This window comes from Hemiscyllium ocellatum, chromosome 3, assembly GCF_020745735.1.
Source record: "Hemiscyllium ocellatum isolate sHemOce1 chromosome 3, sHemOce1.pat.X.cur, whole genome shotgun sequence".
Taxonomy (NCBI): domain Eukaryota; kingdom Metazoa; phylum Chordata; class Chondrichthyes; order Orectolobiformes; family Hemiscylliidae; genus Hemiscyllium; species Hemiscyllium ocellatum.
Genome location: NC_083403.1, coordinates 104,376,712 through 104,392,787, shown reverse-complemented (window position 1 = coordinate 104,392,787; position 16,076 = coordinate 104,376,712). Strand labels below are relative to the sequence as shown.

Sequence of the window (16,076 nt, the reverse complement as noted above, 5' to 3'; positions counted from 1 at the left end):
ACTCTCACTCTCTTCTTTATGCTCTCCTGATCTGTCTCTCATTTCTCCCGGGACCAAGTTAATTCCACTGACCTACCCTGAGGTCAAACGAACCATTTTACCCACACGGCACGTGTTTAGTTCATCATCAGGTACATTTAAAGCTGAAAGTGATTACTATGAAAGGAACTGGCCATTTTCTGTTCTGTTGTTGAGACTTTTTAAGTTTATAGCCAATAGTTGAGTACTTCCGTGTATCTAACCTTCAATCAGATTTGACACTCTGTAACTGGCCATCCATCAAGAAAGAGCTTGCATCTGCATTGTTCCTTGGCCAAGCTTGAGTTGACCCGATGCCCTTAAAGCTGATGAATTCTTTATAAAACTGTAGTCCGTCCAATAGGTCAGCACACCCATAGGCTTTGAAGCTGAAAATAGCAACGTATAAAACATGACTGGCACCAGCTGCTCAGACTGTGAATTAAACAGCATCAAGAAGAGAATTTACATAGCACCTTTCATTACAGCAGGATACCTTTACTGCCAATGAAGTCCTTCATTTGGTGTGTAGTCACTGTCATGAGGTTGGGAACGTAGGGCCCAATTTACACGCAGAAAGCTGCCACAAACAGCAAAGAGAGAATCTGTTTCTAAGGGGAGGGTTGAGGGATAAGGTTGGTCTATACAAGCTCTTGACGAATTTGGCTGTCCACTGAAGCTGTTCAATGTGATCTCCTCTGTATGAAACATGATTGGTGTCAGAGTATTGGAATCCTTTGAGATTTACCGGATCCCCAGCACACCAGAACGGACAGGCTGCTGTTCGGTTTTGCTCACCTGAAGTCCAGGACAATGATGGACTCAGAGTTTTGTGGTACACCGAAGATATAGTATTAGCATTACATACTGACGAGCACAACATCAAATGGGCAGATCCTCTCAAATGTAAAGAGTTTGGTTTCACCATCAGCCTCAGGAATGTTGTCATATCACCGTCTAGCAGCACTGACAATGTGACATGAGATGATGCAACAGCTTCACATACCGAGGTTCTGCAATCACTAGCAATCTGTCATTTGACGCTGAGATCAACCCACTTCACCAAGCCTGTGCACTCAATGTATCCCTTGGCAACAATGAAGCCTGGACAACATATGCTAGATCAGAGAAAAAGCTGAACAGGTTCCACGCTCGTTGTCTCAGACAGATCTGCTTGGCATCTTTTGGCATTGCAAAGTCTCTAACTCTGATCGTGGAGTGTATAAATTCCATCCGCATATACTCATTACAAAGCGAGCAACATACCTGCTGGCTCAGTGACTTCCTTCAGGGTGGATAAGATATCACACCTTAAGATGTCACACACAAAGAATCTTCGTACAAAATGAACTTTTACCCTGGCATCCCTCCTTCTGTTACAGCGACACCTCCAGTTGGGATATGAACACTGGGAACATTGACACGGAACGTCGGGAAGCATCTGTTGATGACTGCCACCTCTGAGAGCTGACTGTTTGGAAGGGCATTAGAAAAGGCTAACTGAAAGAAAAAAACACAGCTGGCCAAAAAGAGGTCTAGAGAAAAGAGAGGCCAACAAATGGTACATTTTGCAACCCATTGCAGCAGAGGTTACGACATCAGAGTTGGAGGGGAGCGGACAGTGGGGTGGAGTCTCCTAAGCCATGCTAGATGATGCCTAACACAGTTGATCACCATGACACGAACCAGCTTATGTCAAGATGGATGGAACACTGCCAGTATAACACTGGGCAGGACAATGCCTTGCTCTGATAGATTTGTTTCCATCTGCCTCAGAGGGTATATGAGACCACTGTCAAAGACAGTACCTCAGACAACACATTACTCCCTGAGCTATGAACAGAACAATCAGCTTGGAGTCCACATCAGCCAGTCTGTATATTAACTCCAACTTGATCTTCACAATGAGTACTGCAGGAGGTTTGCGAATAGAGTCATAGTATCGTACAGCATGGAAACAGACCCTTCGGTCCAGCTCGTCCATACCAACCTTGCCCCTAAACTAAACTAGTCCCACCTGCATGCATTTGGCCCATTATCCCCCCAAACCTTTGGTATTCGTGTGTCTTTTAAACATCGTAACTGTACCCACATCCACCACTCCTTCTGACAGTTCATTCCACACACAAACCACCATCTGTAAAATTATTGTCCCTCATGTCCTTTTTAAAACATTTTCCCCTCACCTTAAAAATATGCCCCTAGTTTAGAACCCCCCAGTCCGAGGGAAGAGACCTTTGTGATTCATTTTATCGACACCCTTCGTGATTTTATAAATCAGAGAGAGGTCACCACAAGCTGCTCTGCTCCAGTGAAAGAGTCAAGTTGACCGGACACAAACAAAAGTCCTGAAATATACCTTTACATAGCACCTTTCACATCAGTAAACCATCCCCAGGTGATTTGCAGGGGAGTTATCAATTGCCGTTTAACAGTGAGACAAACAAATGGACTTATGGGCAGGTGACCAAGAGGGAGATTTTGAAAGAAGGGTGAGGGGGTTCCAGAGTTTGAGGGCCCAAGTTGCTTGAGAGCAAGGTTTCCACCAGCGGAACCATTCAACTCGGGATTGACAACAGGCCAAATTTCTCGGAGCACAGAGATTTTGGAAGTCTGTGGAACTGCAGCAGGTTAGAGATCGATGAAGATTACAGACAGAGAGAGAGAGATAGGCTGTGAGGGGAACTGAAAACATGGGAGATGCAAGTTGTTACTGGATTTTGGTATGAACAAGTAGTGGTTATTTCTGTGTTTTGGTACGTTCACAAAGATGACATTATTGGCTCTATGTTGAAATTGTTCTAAATGTGAGTACTGATAAGATGGAGGGCTCATTTTATTCTGATGGGAGTTTTCTTGGACAGGAATGTGGAGTGCTGGAGTGGTAAAGGTACAGTTGTTTATCGAGCACAGACAGTGTGCGTTGGTGTACTGTTGGAGTGGGATTGGTTCCTTAATGGGGCCCAGGTCACTCGGATCAACTTAGATAATTAATCCAGCCCCCCGATGTCATCTCCAGCGCTTGTCATCCCGACTCCTCTGCCCTTGGGGTCGAAGGTCACGGGGTTCAAAAAAAACCTGAGCGTTGTTCGGCAGGAATGCCACACTGTCAAATGTCTCCCATGTGAAGAGTTGAACCCAGCTTCACTCTTCTCCCTGACACAGCATTTCAAAGGAGAGCAGAGGAATTCCTTCCAAGGAGTTCTGGTCAACGTTTGCCCCTTGACCAATGCAACACATTATCTGGACGATATCAGGTTGCTGATTGTGGGATCTTGCTGAGCACAAGTCCACTCCTGCACAACAGAAAAGGATAGTGCTTAATTTGCTATCGATACATTGGGGTATCCTGTGGTTGTGAATGGTGTTACAGGAGGCAGCCTAGAATGACATGCAAAGGTCAGAACAAGTGACAGGACCTGAAGGGGGTGATTTTCAAGGGGTGATGGGGGTGGCCTGGTACAGCATCATATCTCCTGCGTGTTGAAAGAGCTCAGTTTGCACAAACATGTCCATCCGACATGGTTGTCCTGGTTACCATGGTGGCCTGTGTACTGGTCTAACCCTTCTTCATCAGCAACAAACCACGCCCCCCCCCACCGATCCCCCACAATCAAATGTTGGACCCCCTCCATCCTCCGTTCCCAGGCCGTTGGACTTGCTGCAAGTGTTTCCTGGGTGTAAGCGGCTCTGCCAGGAACCCCCTTTCTTTGCCTATTTTCCTGGGTTACCAATGGCTGTGGTGGTCAGGATACTGGGACAGTAAGGGCCTTGGAATCTCAACCTTGAGGTGCTGGAGAGAGGGGCAGTGTTGGAAAGTGCTGCTGGAGGGGGAGGGCGTGACGTTGGAGTTTGGAAATCCTGACCAGCATCTGGGGATTGTGTAGTGGGGTAAGGGGAGATTGTGCAGCCCTGGGTAATAGTTGACTGTTGTGTAAAAGGAGCAGGTGTGATGATGCTGTAAGTTTAGGAGATTATTCTTTCCTGGTTTCTTTTAAGAGAGAGAGTGAACGAGAGGTCACTAGTCAAGACAATTTGAGTAAAAGGCTTGGGAAATGTTTGTAATAGTCTGAATGGGTCTGGCCAGCTCTCGCAGATTAGGATTTCTGGGTGTTGGTTTTTCAACAGCAACAGAGCTACTGCGGTCTCCACAGAGTTGGGAGCTTCAGTGAGTTGCTCCTTGCAGCTACTTTCTCTGAGTTTTCCCTTGATGTGTTTTCACCTCCTGAATGGGAAACTGCTTGTGAGAATCTACATCGGGGTGCACTTATGGGACGTGACTATATTGGAACAGTTAACTAGTAATAGTTACTGTATCTATTATTCTGTTAAGTTTTCCAATAGGGCTAAGTTATGCTAAATTCATCTTTCTTTGGTTGTATTTAACTATAGTACTTAAATAAATTGTGTTTTGCTCAAAGCTGATTAGTTTGACCAATGTCATTGCATCTGGAACACAGTACTTTACATTTGCCTTTAACATAAGAAAATGTTAGGGTCTAGACTACCACCTTGAATTATTTTAAGGGTCTGGTCTACTTCATAACACAGTAAATGCCCCATTCCCATCTGGTGGGTGCGGCTGCCCTCCGATTGGATGGCCACCTGGAGTTATGGACATGTCCTTTTGTTGTTGCAGGTTACGGTCACACGGTGCCTCTCTCCGATGGTGGCAAGGCTTTCTGCATCATTTACTCGCTGCTGGGGATTCCCTTTACACTGCTGGTCCTCACCTCCATTGTCCAGCGGCTCATGGTCCACGTGAGCAGGCGGCCAGTCCAGTACATCCACACTCGCTGGGGCTACGCCGAGCAAACCGTCGCACTGGTCCACGCCGTGATCCTGGGGCTAATCGTCACCTCCTGCTTCTTCTTCATCCCGGCAGCCATCTTCTGTGCCCTGGAAAAGGACTGGAACTTTCTGGAATCCATTTACTTTTGCTTCATCTCCCTCAGCACCATTGGCCTGGGAGACTATGTTCCTGGGGAGGTGCGCCATCAGCGGTTCCGTGAGCTGTACAAGCTGGGAATAACCGGTGAGTATGGGCAGCGGACATATTGTGGTTAGCTGGTCTCACCCAGAGCCTGCAAAGAGACCTTAAAGATCTAGTGCAATCAATAATTAACACCCAGACCTTCTCTCCACAAAACCTGAGTTCAATGCTGATGGGTTTCAATCAGTCGTCATTGCTACAGGCACCAGAGTGCTGCACTGTCAAAGGGTCAGTACTGAGGGAGTGCTGCACTGTCAAAGGGTCAGTACTGAGGGAGTGCTGCACTGTCAAAGGGTCAGTACTGAGGGAGTGCTGCACTGTCAGAGGGTCAGTACTGAGGGAGTGCTGCACTGTCAGAGGGTCAGTACTGAGGGAGTGCCACACTGTCAGAGGGTCAGCACTGAGGGAGTGCCACACTGTCAGAGGGTCAGCACTGAGGGAGTGCCGCACTGTCAGAGGGTCAGCACTGAGGGAATGCTGCACTGTCAGAGGGTCAGTACTGAGGGAGTGCTGCACTGTCAGAGGGTCAGTACTGAGGGAGTGCTGCACTGTCAGAGGGTCAGCACTGAGGGAATGCTGCACTGTCAAAGGGTCAGGACTGAGGGAGTGCCGTACTATTAGAGAGTCAGTACTGAGGGAGTGCTGCACTGTTGGAGGGTCAGTACTGAGGGAGTGCTGCACTGTCAGAGGGTCACTACTGAGGGAGTGCCACACTGTCGGAGAGTCTGTACTGAGGGAATGCTGCACTGTTACAGGGTCAATACTGAAGGAATGCCACACTGTCAGAGGGTCAGTACTGAGGGAATGCCTCACTGTCGGAGGGTCAGTACTGAGGGAGTGCCATACTGTCGGAGGGCCAGTACTGAGGGATTGCCACACTGTCAGAGGGTCAGTACTGAGGGAATGCCTCACTGTCGGAGGGTCAGCACTGAGGGAGCACCACACTGTCAGAGGGTCAGTGCTGAGAGAGCGCTGCACTGATGGAGGGTCAGTATTGAGGGAGTGCCGCACTGTCAGAGAGTCAGTGCTGAGGGAGTGCCACACTGTCGGAGGGTCAGTTCTGAGGGAGTACCGCACTGTCAGAGGGTCAGCACTGAGGGAGTGCCACACTGTTAGAGGGTCAGTACTGAGAGAGCGCTGCACTGTCGGAGGGTCAGTACTGAGGGAGTGCCGCACTGTCAGAGGGTCAGCACTGAGGGAGTGGCGCACTGTCAGAGGGTCTGTGCTGAGGGAGTGCCACACTGTCAGAGGGTCAGCACTGAGGGAGTGCCGCACTGTCAGAGGGTCAGCACTGAGGGAATGCTGCACTGTCAGAGGGTCAGTACTGAGGGAGTGCTGCACTGTCAGAGGGTCAGCACTGAGGGAATGCTGCACTGTCAGAGGGTCAGTACTGAGGGAGTGCTGTACTGTCAAAGGGTCAGGACTGAGGGAGTGCCGTACTATTAGAGAGTCAGTACTGAGGGAGTGCTGCACTGTTGGAGGGTCAGTACTGAAGGAGTGCTGCACTGTTGGAGGGTCAGTACTGAGGGAGTGCTGCACTGTCAGAGGGTCACTACTGAGGGAGTGCCACACTGTCAGAGGGTCAGCACTGAGGGAGTGCCGCACTGTCAGAGGGTCAGCACTGAGGGAATGCTGCACTGTCAGAGGGTCAGTACTGAGGGAGTGCTGCACTGTCAGAGGGTCAGCACTGAGGGAATGCTGCACTGTCAGAGGGTCAGTACTGAGGGAGTGCTGTACTGTCAAAGGGTCAGTACTGAGGGAGTGCTGCACTGTCAGAGGGTCAGCACTGAGGGAATGCTGCACTGTCAGAGGGTCAGTACTGAGGGAGTGCTGCACTGTCAGAGGGTCAGCACTGAGGGAATGCTGCACTGTCAGAGGGTCAGTACTGAAGGAGTGCTGTACTGTCAGAAGGTCAGTACTGAGGGAGTCTGCACTGTCAGAGGGTCAGCACTAAGGGAATGCGGTACTGTCAAAGGGTCAGTACTGAGAGAATGCTGCACTGTCAGAGGATCAGTACTGAGGGAGTGCTGCACTGTCAGAGGGTCAGGACTGAGGGAGTGCCGTACTGTTGGAGCGTCAGCACTGAGGGAGTGCTGCACTGTCAGAGGGTCAGCACTGAGGGAGTGCTGCACTGTCAGAGGGTCAGCACTGAGGGAATGCTGCACTGTCAGAGGGTCAGTACTGAAGGAGTGCTGTACTGTCAGAAGGTCAGTACTGAGGGAGTCTGCACTGTCAGAGGGTCAGCACTGAGGGAGTGCCGCACTGTCAGAGGGTCAGCACTGAGGGAGTGGCGCACTGTCAGAGGGTCTGTGCTGAGGGAGTGCCACACTGTCAGAGGGTCAGCACTGAGAGAGTGCCGCACTGTCAGAGAGTCAGCACTGAGGGAGTGCTGCACTGTCAGAGGGTCAGCACTGAGGGAGTGCTGCACTGTCAGAGGGTCAGCACTGAGGGAATGCTGCACTGTCAGAGGGTCAGTACTGAAGGAGTGCTGTACTGTCAGAAGGTCAGTACTGAGGGAGTCTGCACTGTCAGAGGGTCAGCACTGAGGGAATGCGGTACTGTCAAAGGGTCAGTACTGAGAGAATGCTGCACTGTCAGAGGATCAGTACTGAGGGAGTGCTGCACTGTCAGAGGGTCAGGACTGAGGGAGTGCCGTACTGTTGGAGCGTCAGCACTGAGGGAGTGCTGCACTGTCAGAGGGTCAGCACTGAGGGAGTGCTGCACTGTCAGAGGGTCAGCACTGAGGGAGTGCTGCACTGTCAGAGGGTCAGCACTGAGGGAATGCTGCACTGTCAGAGGGTCAGTACTGAAGGAGTGCTGTACTGTCAGAAGGTCAGTACTGAGGGAGTCTGCACTGTCAGAGGGTCAGCACTGAGGGAATGCGGTACTGTCAAAGGGTCAGTACTGAGAGAATGCTGCACTGTCAGAGGATCAGTACTGAGGGAGTGCTGCACTGTCAGAGGGTCAGGACTGAGGGAGTGCCGTACTGTTGGAGCGTCAGTACTGAGGGAATGCTGCACTGTCAGAGGATCAGTACTGAGGGAGTGCTGCACTGTCAGAGGGTCAGGACTGAGGGAGTGCCGTACTGTTGGAGCGTCAGTACTGAGGGAATGCTGCACTGTTACAGGGTCAATACTGAAGGAGTGCCGCACTGTTGGAGGGTCAGTACTGAGGGAATGCCTCACTGTCAGAGGGTCAGTACAGAGGGAGTGCTGCATTGTCGGAGAGTCTATACTGAGGGAATGCTGCACTGTTACAGGGTCAATACTGAAGGAGTGCCACACTGTCAGAGGGTCAGTACTGAGGGAATGCCATACTGTCAGAGGGTCAGTACTGAGGGAGTGCCATACTGTCGGAGGGTCAGTACTGAGGGAGTGCCGCACTGTCAGAGCGTTAGTACTGAGGGAGTAGTGCGCTTTTTAAGTATTGTCTTTCTGGTCTGGCATTCAGCCAAAGTTCCATTTGCTCTTTGAAGTTTAAGTGAAATATCTAATCAGAGGGAGTTGATCATTAATAAAGATGGAATGTGAGGGCATTAAAGGGAGACAGGCAGCTCATCCTGCCGGTTTCAGATTATGAATGATCAACCTGATTCACCTAATCTCTGTTGTTTCCGGGCAACCCTGTACATTTCCTGCTTTCAACCTCATTGTCGGAGCAAACAAAGTGAAAATGGCAGCAAAGCTCAGGTAGGCAGAGCCTGTCAATCACGCTGGGGTTCAGGAGGGTCACCCCTGGATGGTTGTGCTCTGAGCCAAGCCTCCGTCCTGTTGTCTGGGCTCTAAGCCAATTCCCATTAGATCATTGAAACTCCTGAGCCCTTGTCCAACTGACAGCTCTCAATCAGTTTCCCAATGTTTGTTTACACAGTGCCTTGCTGTCTCGGGTATGAGATTTCCAAGTGTCTGAATGATTGCCATTCTTGCTGTCCCTCCCAGAAGGAACTTTTAATCATCAAGAAGTTATGAATGAATCGCATTTTTAAAGCTTTTTTTTTAATGCATCCAAAGACCACTTCAGGTTCATTGCTTCTACACAGTGTATCGTGGATGACTGCAAATATAAGTGACATACCTTGACATGGAGGAGGAAGGATCAGAGGTTCTGCTGATGAGGCTGGAGGAATAGCTAAAGGCTCCTGTGGAGTGTGTAAATTGACTGTAACCAATTAAGGCTGAGTGGCCTGTTTCAGTGCTGTCCATCGATGTAATGCTAGTCTAATGACACGAGTGTGATCCAACAAATGGCTGTCTCCTGGGTGGTACTGAACATCTTGTAGATGTGCTCATCCAAGGGGAAGCTGCTTTGTGTTAAAGGCTTGGATGGAGAGGAATTTGTGAAGTGTGTACAAGACAAATTTTCTGATTCAGTCTGTGGATGTACTGACTAGAGGAGGTGCAAAACTTGGCCTACTGTTGGGGAAATAAGGCAGGGCAGTTGACTGAGGTGTCAGTGGGGGAGCACTTTGGGGCCAGCAACCATAATTCTATTAGATTTAAAATAGTGATGGAAGAGGATAGACTGGATCGATAGGCCAAATTTCAAAATTGGAGGAAGGCCAATTTTGACAGTATTAGGCAAGAACTTTCAAAAGCTGACTGGGGACAGATGTTCGCAGGTAAAGGGATGGCAGGGAAGTGGGAAGCCTTCAGAAATGAAATAACGATAGTCCAGCAACAGAATATTCCTGTCAGGGTGAAAGGAAAGGCTGGTAGGTATAGGGAATGGTGGATGACTAAAGAAATTGATGGTTTGGTCAAGACAAAAAACGAAGCATATGTCAGGTATAGACAGGATAGATCGATTGAATCCCTTAAAGAATATAAAGGTAGTAGGAGTATACTTAAGAGGGAAATCAGGAGGGCAAAACGGGGACATGAGGTAGCTTTGGTAAATAGGGTTAAGGAGAATCCAAAGGGATTCTCCAAATACATTAAGGACAAAAGGGTAACTAAGGAGAGAATAGGGCCCCTTAAAGATCAGTAAGGCAGCCTTTGTGTGGAACCGCAGGAGATGGGGGAAATGCTAAATGAATATTTTGCGTAGTATTTACTGTGGAAAAGGACATGGAAGCTAGAGAACATGGGGAAATAGATAGTGACATCTTGAAACATGTCCATATTACAGGAGAGGAAGGGCTGGACATCTTAAAATGTATAATGGTGGATTAATTCCCAACACCTGATCAGGTGTACCCCTGAACCTTGTGGGAAGCTAGGGAAGTGATTGCTGGGCCCCTTGCTGAGATATTTGTATCATTAATCGTCACAGGTCAGGCTCACCAGTCGATAGTTACCTGGCTTTGCCTTACCTCTTAAATAGTGGCACCATGTTAGCCAGTCTTCCGACACCTCACCTGTGACGATTAATGATACAAATATCTCAGCAAGGGGCCCAGCAATCACTTCCTTAGCTTCCCACAAGGTTCAGGGGTACACCTGATCAGGTCTGGGGATTTATCCACCATTATACATTTTAAGATGTCCAGCCCTTCCTCCTCAGAACGAGAAAGCATAGATTGAAGGTGAGAGGGGAAAGATATAAAAGAGACCTAAGGGGCAAATGTTTCACGCAGAGGGTGGTACGTGTATGGAATGAGCTGCCAGAGGATGTGGTGGAGGCTGGTACAATTGCAACATCTAAGAGGTATTTGGATGGGTATATGAATGGGTCAAGTGCTGGCAAATGGCACTAGATTAGATTAGGATATCTGGTTAGCATGGACAAGTTGGACTGAAGGGTCTGTTTCCATGCTGTACATCTCTATGACTCTATAAATGGGCCTAGATTAATTTAAAAATCTCACAACACCAGGTTATAGTCCAACAGGTTTAATTGGAAGCACACTAGCTTTCGGAGCATTACTCCGAAAGCTAGTGTGCTCCTAATTAAACCTGTTGGACTATAACCTGGTGTTGTGTGATTTTTAACTTTGTACACCCCAGTCCAACACCGGCATCTCCAAATCTAGATTAATTGAGGATGTCTGGTCGGTGTGGACGAGTTAGAGCGATGGGTCTGTTTACATTGCTGTACAGCTCTGTTGTGCCTCTAAGTGGAGAGTACTCTGTTACACTCCTGACTGTTACCTTGTACATACTGGACGAGTGCTGAGCCTCCAGATACAAGAGGCAGCCCCCACTGAATATCCAGTCTGAGACCCAGAGGCTGTAACTGACAGTGTTTGATGAGCATTTCAGGGAAAAGAAAGTGCTGGCGAATGAACAATTTTATTTCGAGCCATGCTTCAATCATCCATACTTAATTGTATCTAAAAATAACTAATCTGCCTCTCTCTCACTCTCTCTCACTGGTTCTCTCTCTCTCTCTCTCTCTCCAGTGTACCTCATGATTGGCCTCACGGCTGTGCTTGTTGTCCTGGAAACCTTCTGTGAGCTGCAGAAGCTCAAGGAATTTAAAAGGATCTTCTACTTGAAGAAAGACAAGCTGGAGGATGAACAGAACATTCTAGACCACGATCAGCTCTCATTTCCCTCGGTTACGGACTCTGTGCCTATTACCAGGGAACAGCAGAAACTCAACGAGGCCTTTTCTCCAGGCCCAGTGGCCAGCTATCAGTTTACAGAGGAGCCTGTGAACCGGTGACCCTCGGCTCTCACTTAGTCCCCTTCCAAAACACCATTGGCCAATCCTTCCATCATGTCATGAAGCAAATCTGCATGTAATTAGTGTAGGATCTAAAGCAACTCACCAGCCTTTAAAAAAGGGCAAGAAGCACAAATCAGGTTAAGGAAAAGAAACCAGGGTAAGGGAAGTGTGTTTTCAGGTCACCTTGAAGTAAAAAGCACCGTGATAGTTGCCAAGAATGTCTACATCAGTTTCCCTCAGGCGAAGTAGTTATACAAGATTAACCACTAGGGCATTCTGCCCCCATTAGAAGAAGATGCAATTATTAATGATTTGGCAAAATACTTATTTTACTTGTAATATTCGTTGTGAGGGAGGGAAAATAAGCTGACAGTGTTCAAACAGCCTCCTTCACTCTGGGAGGTGGGGTCCAATATTTGGAAATAACCTACGCCTGTTTCTATGGTGCCTGCGCCTCATTAGAAAATGAGACTGGGCCTGTTATCCCCTCCTTCCTGATCCATTACACAGATTTGTCTCATTTATGTCTCAACAGCATTTACCCTGCTCATTTCGATATCCCCTCAGGTCCTTATCTCCATAAACAAAATCTCTCGATTGCAGACTTGAAAGCTCCAATCAGCCCCAAGAATCCACACTCTTTTTGGGGAGAGACTCCCCCTCCCCTTTGAGTGATGAGATGCTTCCTGACATGATTGCAGGACTGACCTAGCTCTAACTTTAATGTTAGGTCCCATTGTCCTTCATTCCCCCTGAGGAAAAAAAAATCATCTTTCTGTCTCTGCCAGCAAATCCTTCCAATATTTAAAAAAAACTAGTCTTCTAAATCTTTTGGATCTGTACAAAAGTGATACCTCATCTTTGCCACCTGACCTTATAATATATCCCTTTTACTTCTGATGTCTTTCTGGTGAATTTGAGTTGCACATTATCCACGATTGGTCTATCCTTCCTGAGTGCAGTATCCAAGTCTGAACACCATACACCAGGCAGAATCCGTCCAGAGTTCTCCATACCTCTGAACAGCACAGCTCCCATCCTTTACCGATGTTGTCCTGTATGAGTTCACAGCCAACATCCCATCCCCGCCCCCCCGTTTGTCTTTTCGATTGATTTTATGAACTGTTCACCCCGTGAGCCACTGAAGAAAGCCAGCCCCAGTCCGTTTCCCGTCGGTCCTTCTAACTGCTATACTCTGGAAAAAAAGGTGCTGGATGTTCACCCTTGAATACTCAACGTTTTTGCTTTTTAATTTTTTTAAAATATAAAGTTAAATGATGTTTAACAGGGGAAATGATGTCGGTGTACAAGAAAAACAAACTATTTGACTGGATTCCTCAAAACAACTGTCAAACACCTTCATTTATCATTTTGGTATTAAGGAATAATGTTTGTGTCTTATGTTGAAATTCTACCTCGTGTGAAGATGTGAAAAACCAAACACATACTGAAAGGAATTGGTTAAGCTCTTTTTGCTCGATATTTTAAGCAGTTCTTCACAGAGAGTGCTGCCCATTTTGAATGGGGCCTAGTTCTGGGTGTCTAACAGGCTCCTGTTAACATGGCAACCAAAGTGCTGTAATAAATTGGACCCCAGTTGCTGTCTGAGCTGGGAGACATTGGAAGGCCGCACCATGTTCGCTCTGCCCAGTTTCACAGGGATGGAACTGAAGTGACAGTGTTGAGTTGGATTATTCATGGGGCACGGCCCAAGGGGAGCAAATTTAATCTCAGTTGCCACATCCAATCCACTGTGCAGTTGACAAGGCTGGGTTGACCCAGGAACTGGCTGATCGGGGTCCTGGCTGCTGTCTCCCATTCAGAAATACTCAACCCCATGTAGAAAGCCATTGCCAGATTGAGACAGGAAGGGTTGAGGCTGGGTGAAGATCATGAAACCAGCTCGATTCAAGGACTAGAGGCTAAACTAAGGTGGCAGAGCCATGGATTTTACGAGACAGATCTTTTTGTCAATAACAGCAGAGAATGCTGGAGAAACTCAACAGGTCTGGAAGCATGTCGAGACAGATAAACAGTCAATGTTTCAAGTCCGGTATGACTCTTCCACAGAATTGCAAGGTGAAAGAAAATAGTTTTTAAAATACTTTTGTCCCAAGTAGAGGAGGAGCAAAAGGGTTAAATGGTATAGATGTAAAGGGTTTTTAAATAGCACAGAAAGAAAAGAAAGGGGGTAAATTAGTGTGTAAAGCAGAGAGTTGGTCCTTTTTACTAAGTACAAAGTAAACAAGACACAAAGATAAACAGACAAAGTCTTTTCCCTGGGGTCGGGGAGTCCAGAACTAGAGGGCATAAGTTTAGGGTGAGAGGGGAAAGATATAAAAGAGACCCAAGGGGCAACTTTTTCACGCAGAGTGTGGTACATGTATGGAATGAGCTGCCAAAGGATGTGGTGGAGGCTGGTACAATTGCAACATTTAAGAGGCATCTGGATAGGTATATGAATAGGAAGGGTTTGGAGGGATATGGGCCGGGTGCTGGCAGGTGGGACGAGATTGGGTTGGGATATCTGGTCGGCATGGACAGTTTGGACCGAAGGGTCTGTTTCTGTGCTGTACATCTCTATGACTCTGGGACAAACATGACACGCCTATGATGAAGTAGTGAGGGGAGAGAAGAGCATTTTATTCCTCTTCTTCATTTTTCTCACAATGAGTTTCTGAAGTTAGTGAGTTCAATATTGAGACCTTGAGGCTGTAAGATTGAAACACACTGAAAGCTTGAGGAACCACACCTCAATTTCTGCCTAGGCACTCTGCCTAACGAGTTTCACCAGCATTTTCTGTGTTTGTTTCAGTTTTCCAGCATCCACAGTATTTTGCCTTTATTTGAATCTTTTTATTAGTGCCATTTCAAAAGCTTTACCTCAGTCCAAGATGTGCATTGCAAACGTGTAATAATTGCTTTAAAAACCAACTCCACTTGAATAATATTCCACTGGTTTGAAAATTCTGAAGTCCATTTTATTTATAAGTAAATTAATTTTTTTAAAAAACTGGAAATTCTCCACAGCTCAGGCAACATCTGTGGAGACAGTTAATGTTTTAGTTGAATGGCCTTGAGGAACATTTTCTGTTTTTATTTGGGATTTCCAGCCTCTGCAGTATTTTATTCTGTTAATTTTGTTTGTGTCGTGTTTTGTAAGTGAGAGACTCCAAGGAGGGCTGCCACTTGCCATGGAAGGGAAGGAGTTCGGAACGCAGGGAGAGTTTGTCAGACATGGCGAGTGTAGAGAATCCCTCTCTGGGGGCAATGATGTAAACACCGGGCAAGGAAGGAAGTTAAAGGTAGACAGTCACAACCAATTAGTCAGAGCTTTAAACAGAGGATAAGCTTTCCAGGTTCGGAAGGAAAATATAGGAAAGGATAATTAGGTGTTTCTTTGTTGAAGTCAAACAAAGTGGCCCACTGGTGTAGGGCAGTGTTGCATGTCTGTTATTTTTATATTGTATGTAACATTGTGTGTACCAATGGTGTCCCAGCATCTATATTGCTCTATTTGTTGACTTGTGAAATAAACCAGCTTAACAATTCACACCTGCTGCCTTCATATCTGTCTCTTTCAAAAGCTTTGGAGAGGATCTTGCATACGGAGTGAAAGGCCTTGATATAATTTTAATCGGAAGTGACGATGATTGCTGTTACCCAAGGTTCCTCGATGATGAAAGCCGATCTTTGATGGTATGAGTGTGAATGGCTGGAAGCTGCAAGCTAAACAATCCTCTGCTGACCAATGGCATTAACCCACTGGAGAAAGATTTTCACTTATATACCGCCTCATAATCTCAGCATGGTCCGAAGGGCTTTGCTTACAATTCACTACTTTTTAGAAATTCATTCATGATCCAGGTGTCACTGGCTGGCCAGCGTTTATTGCCCATCCCTAGTTGCCCTCAAGAAGGTGAGCTACCTTTTTTTTAAAAGATTACTTACGGTGTGGAAACAGGCCCTTCGGCCCAACAAGTCCACACCGACTGTGGGAGGAAACCGGAGCACCCGGAGGAAACCCACACAGACACGGGGAGAATGTGCAAACTCCACACAGTCAGTCGCCTGAGTCAGGAATTGAACCCGGGTCTCAGGCGCTGTGAGGCAGCAGTGCTAACCACTGTGCCACTGTGCTGCCCACCTTCTTGAACTGCTGCAGTCTATTTGCTGTATGGTAGTCCCATAATGCCCTTAGGGAGAGAATTCGTGGATTTTGACCCAGCGACAGTGATGAGTAGCTAGGAGGGTACCCATAGGTAATGGTGTTCCCATGTATCTGCTGGCTTTGTCCTTCCAGATGGAAATAATTGTGGGTTTGGAAGGTGTTGGATTTATAATGTTATAACACCTCTGTCCACTCCCAGTGTAAATGTGGAATGGGCTTTAACTGTTGAAATCCCCTCTGCAGCCCTGGTGTGAGGAGACAATGGGCATTAACTGTTATGAGGCC

The 16,076-nt window shown here is 47.3% G+C and overlaps 1 protein-coding gene across 1 annotated transcript in view; it reads left to right on the top strand.

The window, feature by feature from the left end:
* The window catches only part of LOC132833872 (potassium channel subfamily K member 1-like), a 34,283-nt gene extending 19,129 nt beyond the window's left edge, over positions 1-15,154 (top strand). Inside the window, exons 2-3 of the mRNA XM_060852519.1 lie at positions 4,658-5,053; positions 11,352-15,154. Of these exons, the coding sequence (XP_060708502.1) occupies positions 4,658-5,053; positions 11,352-11,617 (662 nt within the window). The 3' untranslated portion in view covers positions 11,618-15,154. The remainder of the gene's footprint in view (positions 1-4,657; positions 5,054-11,351) is intronic.
* Positions 15,155-16,076: the final 922 nt, after the last annotated feature.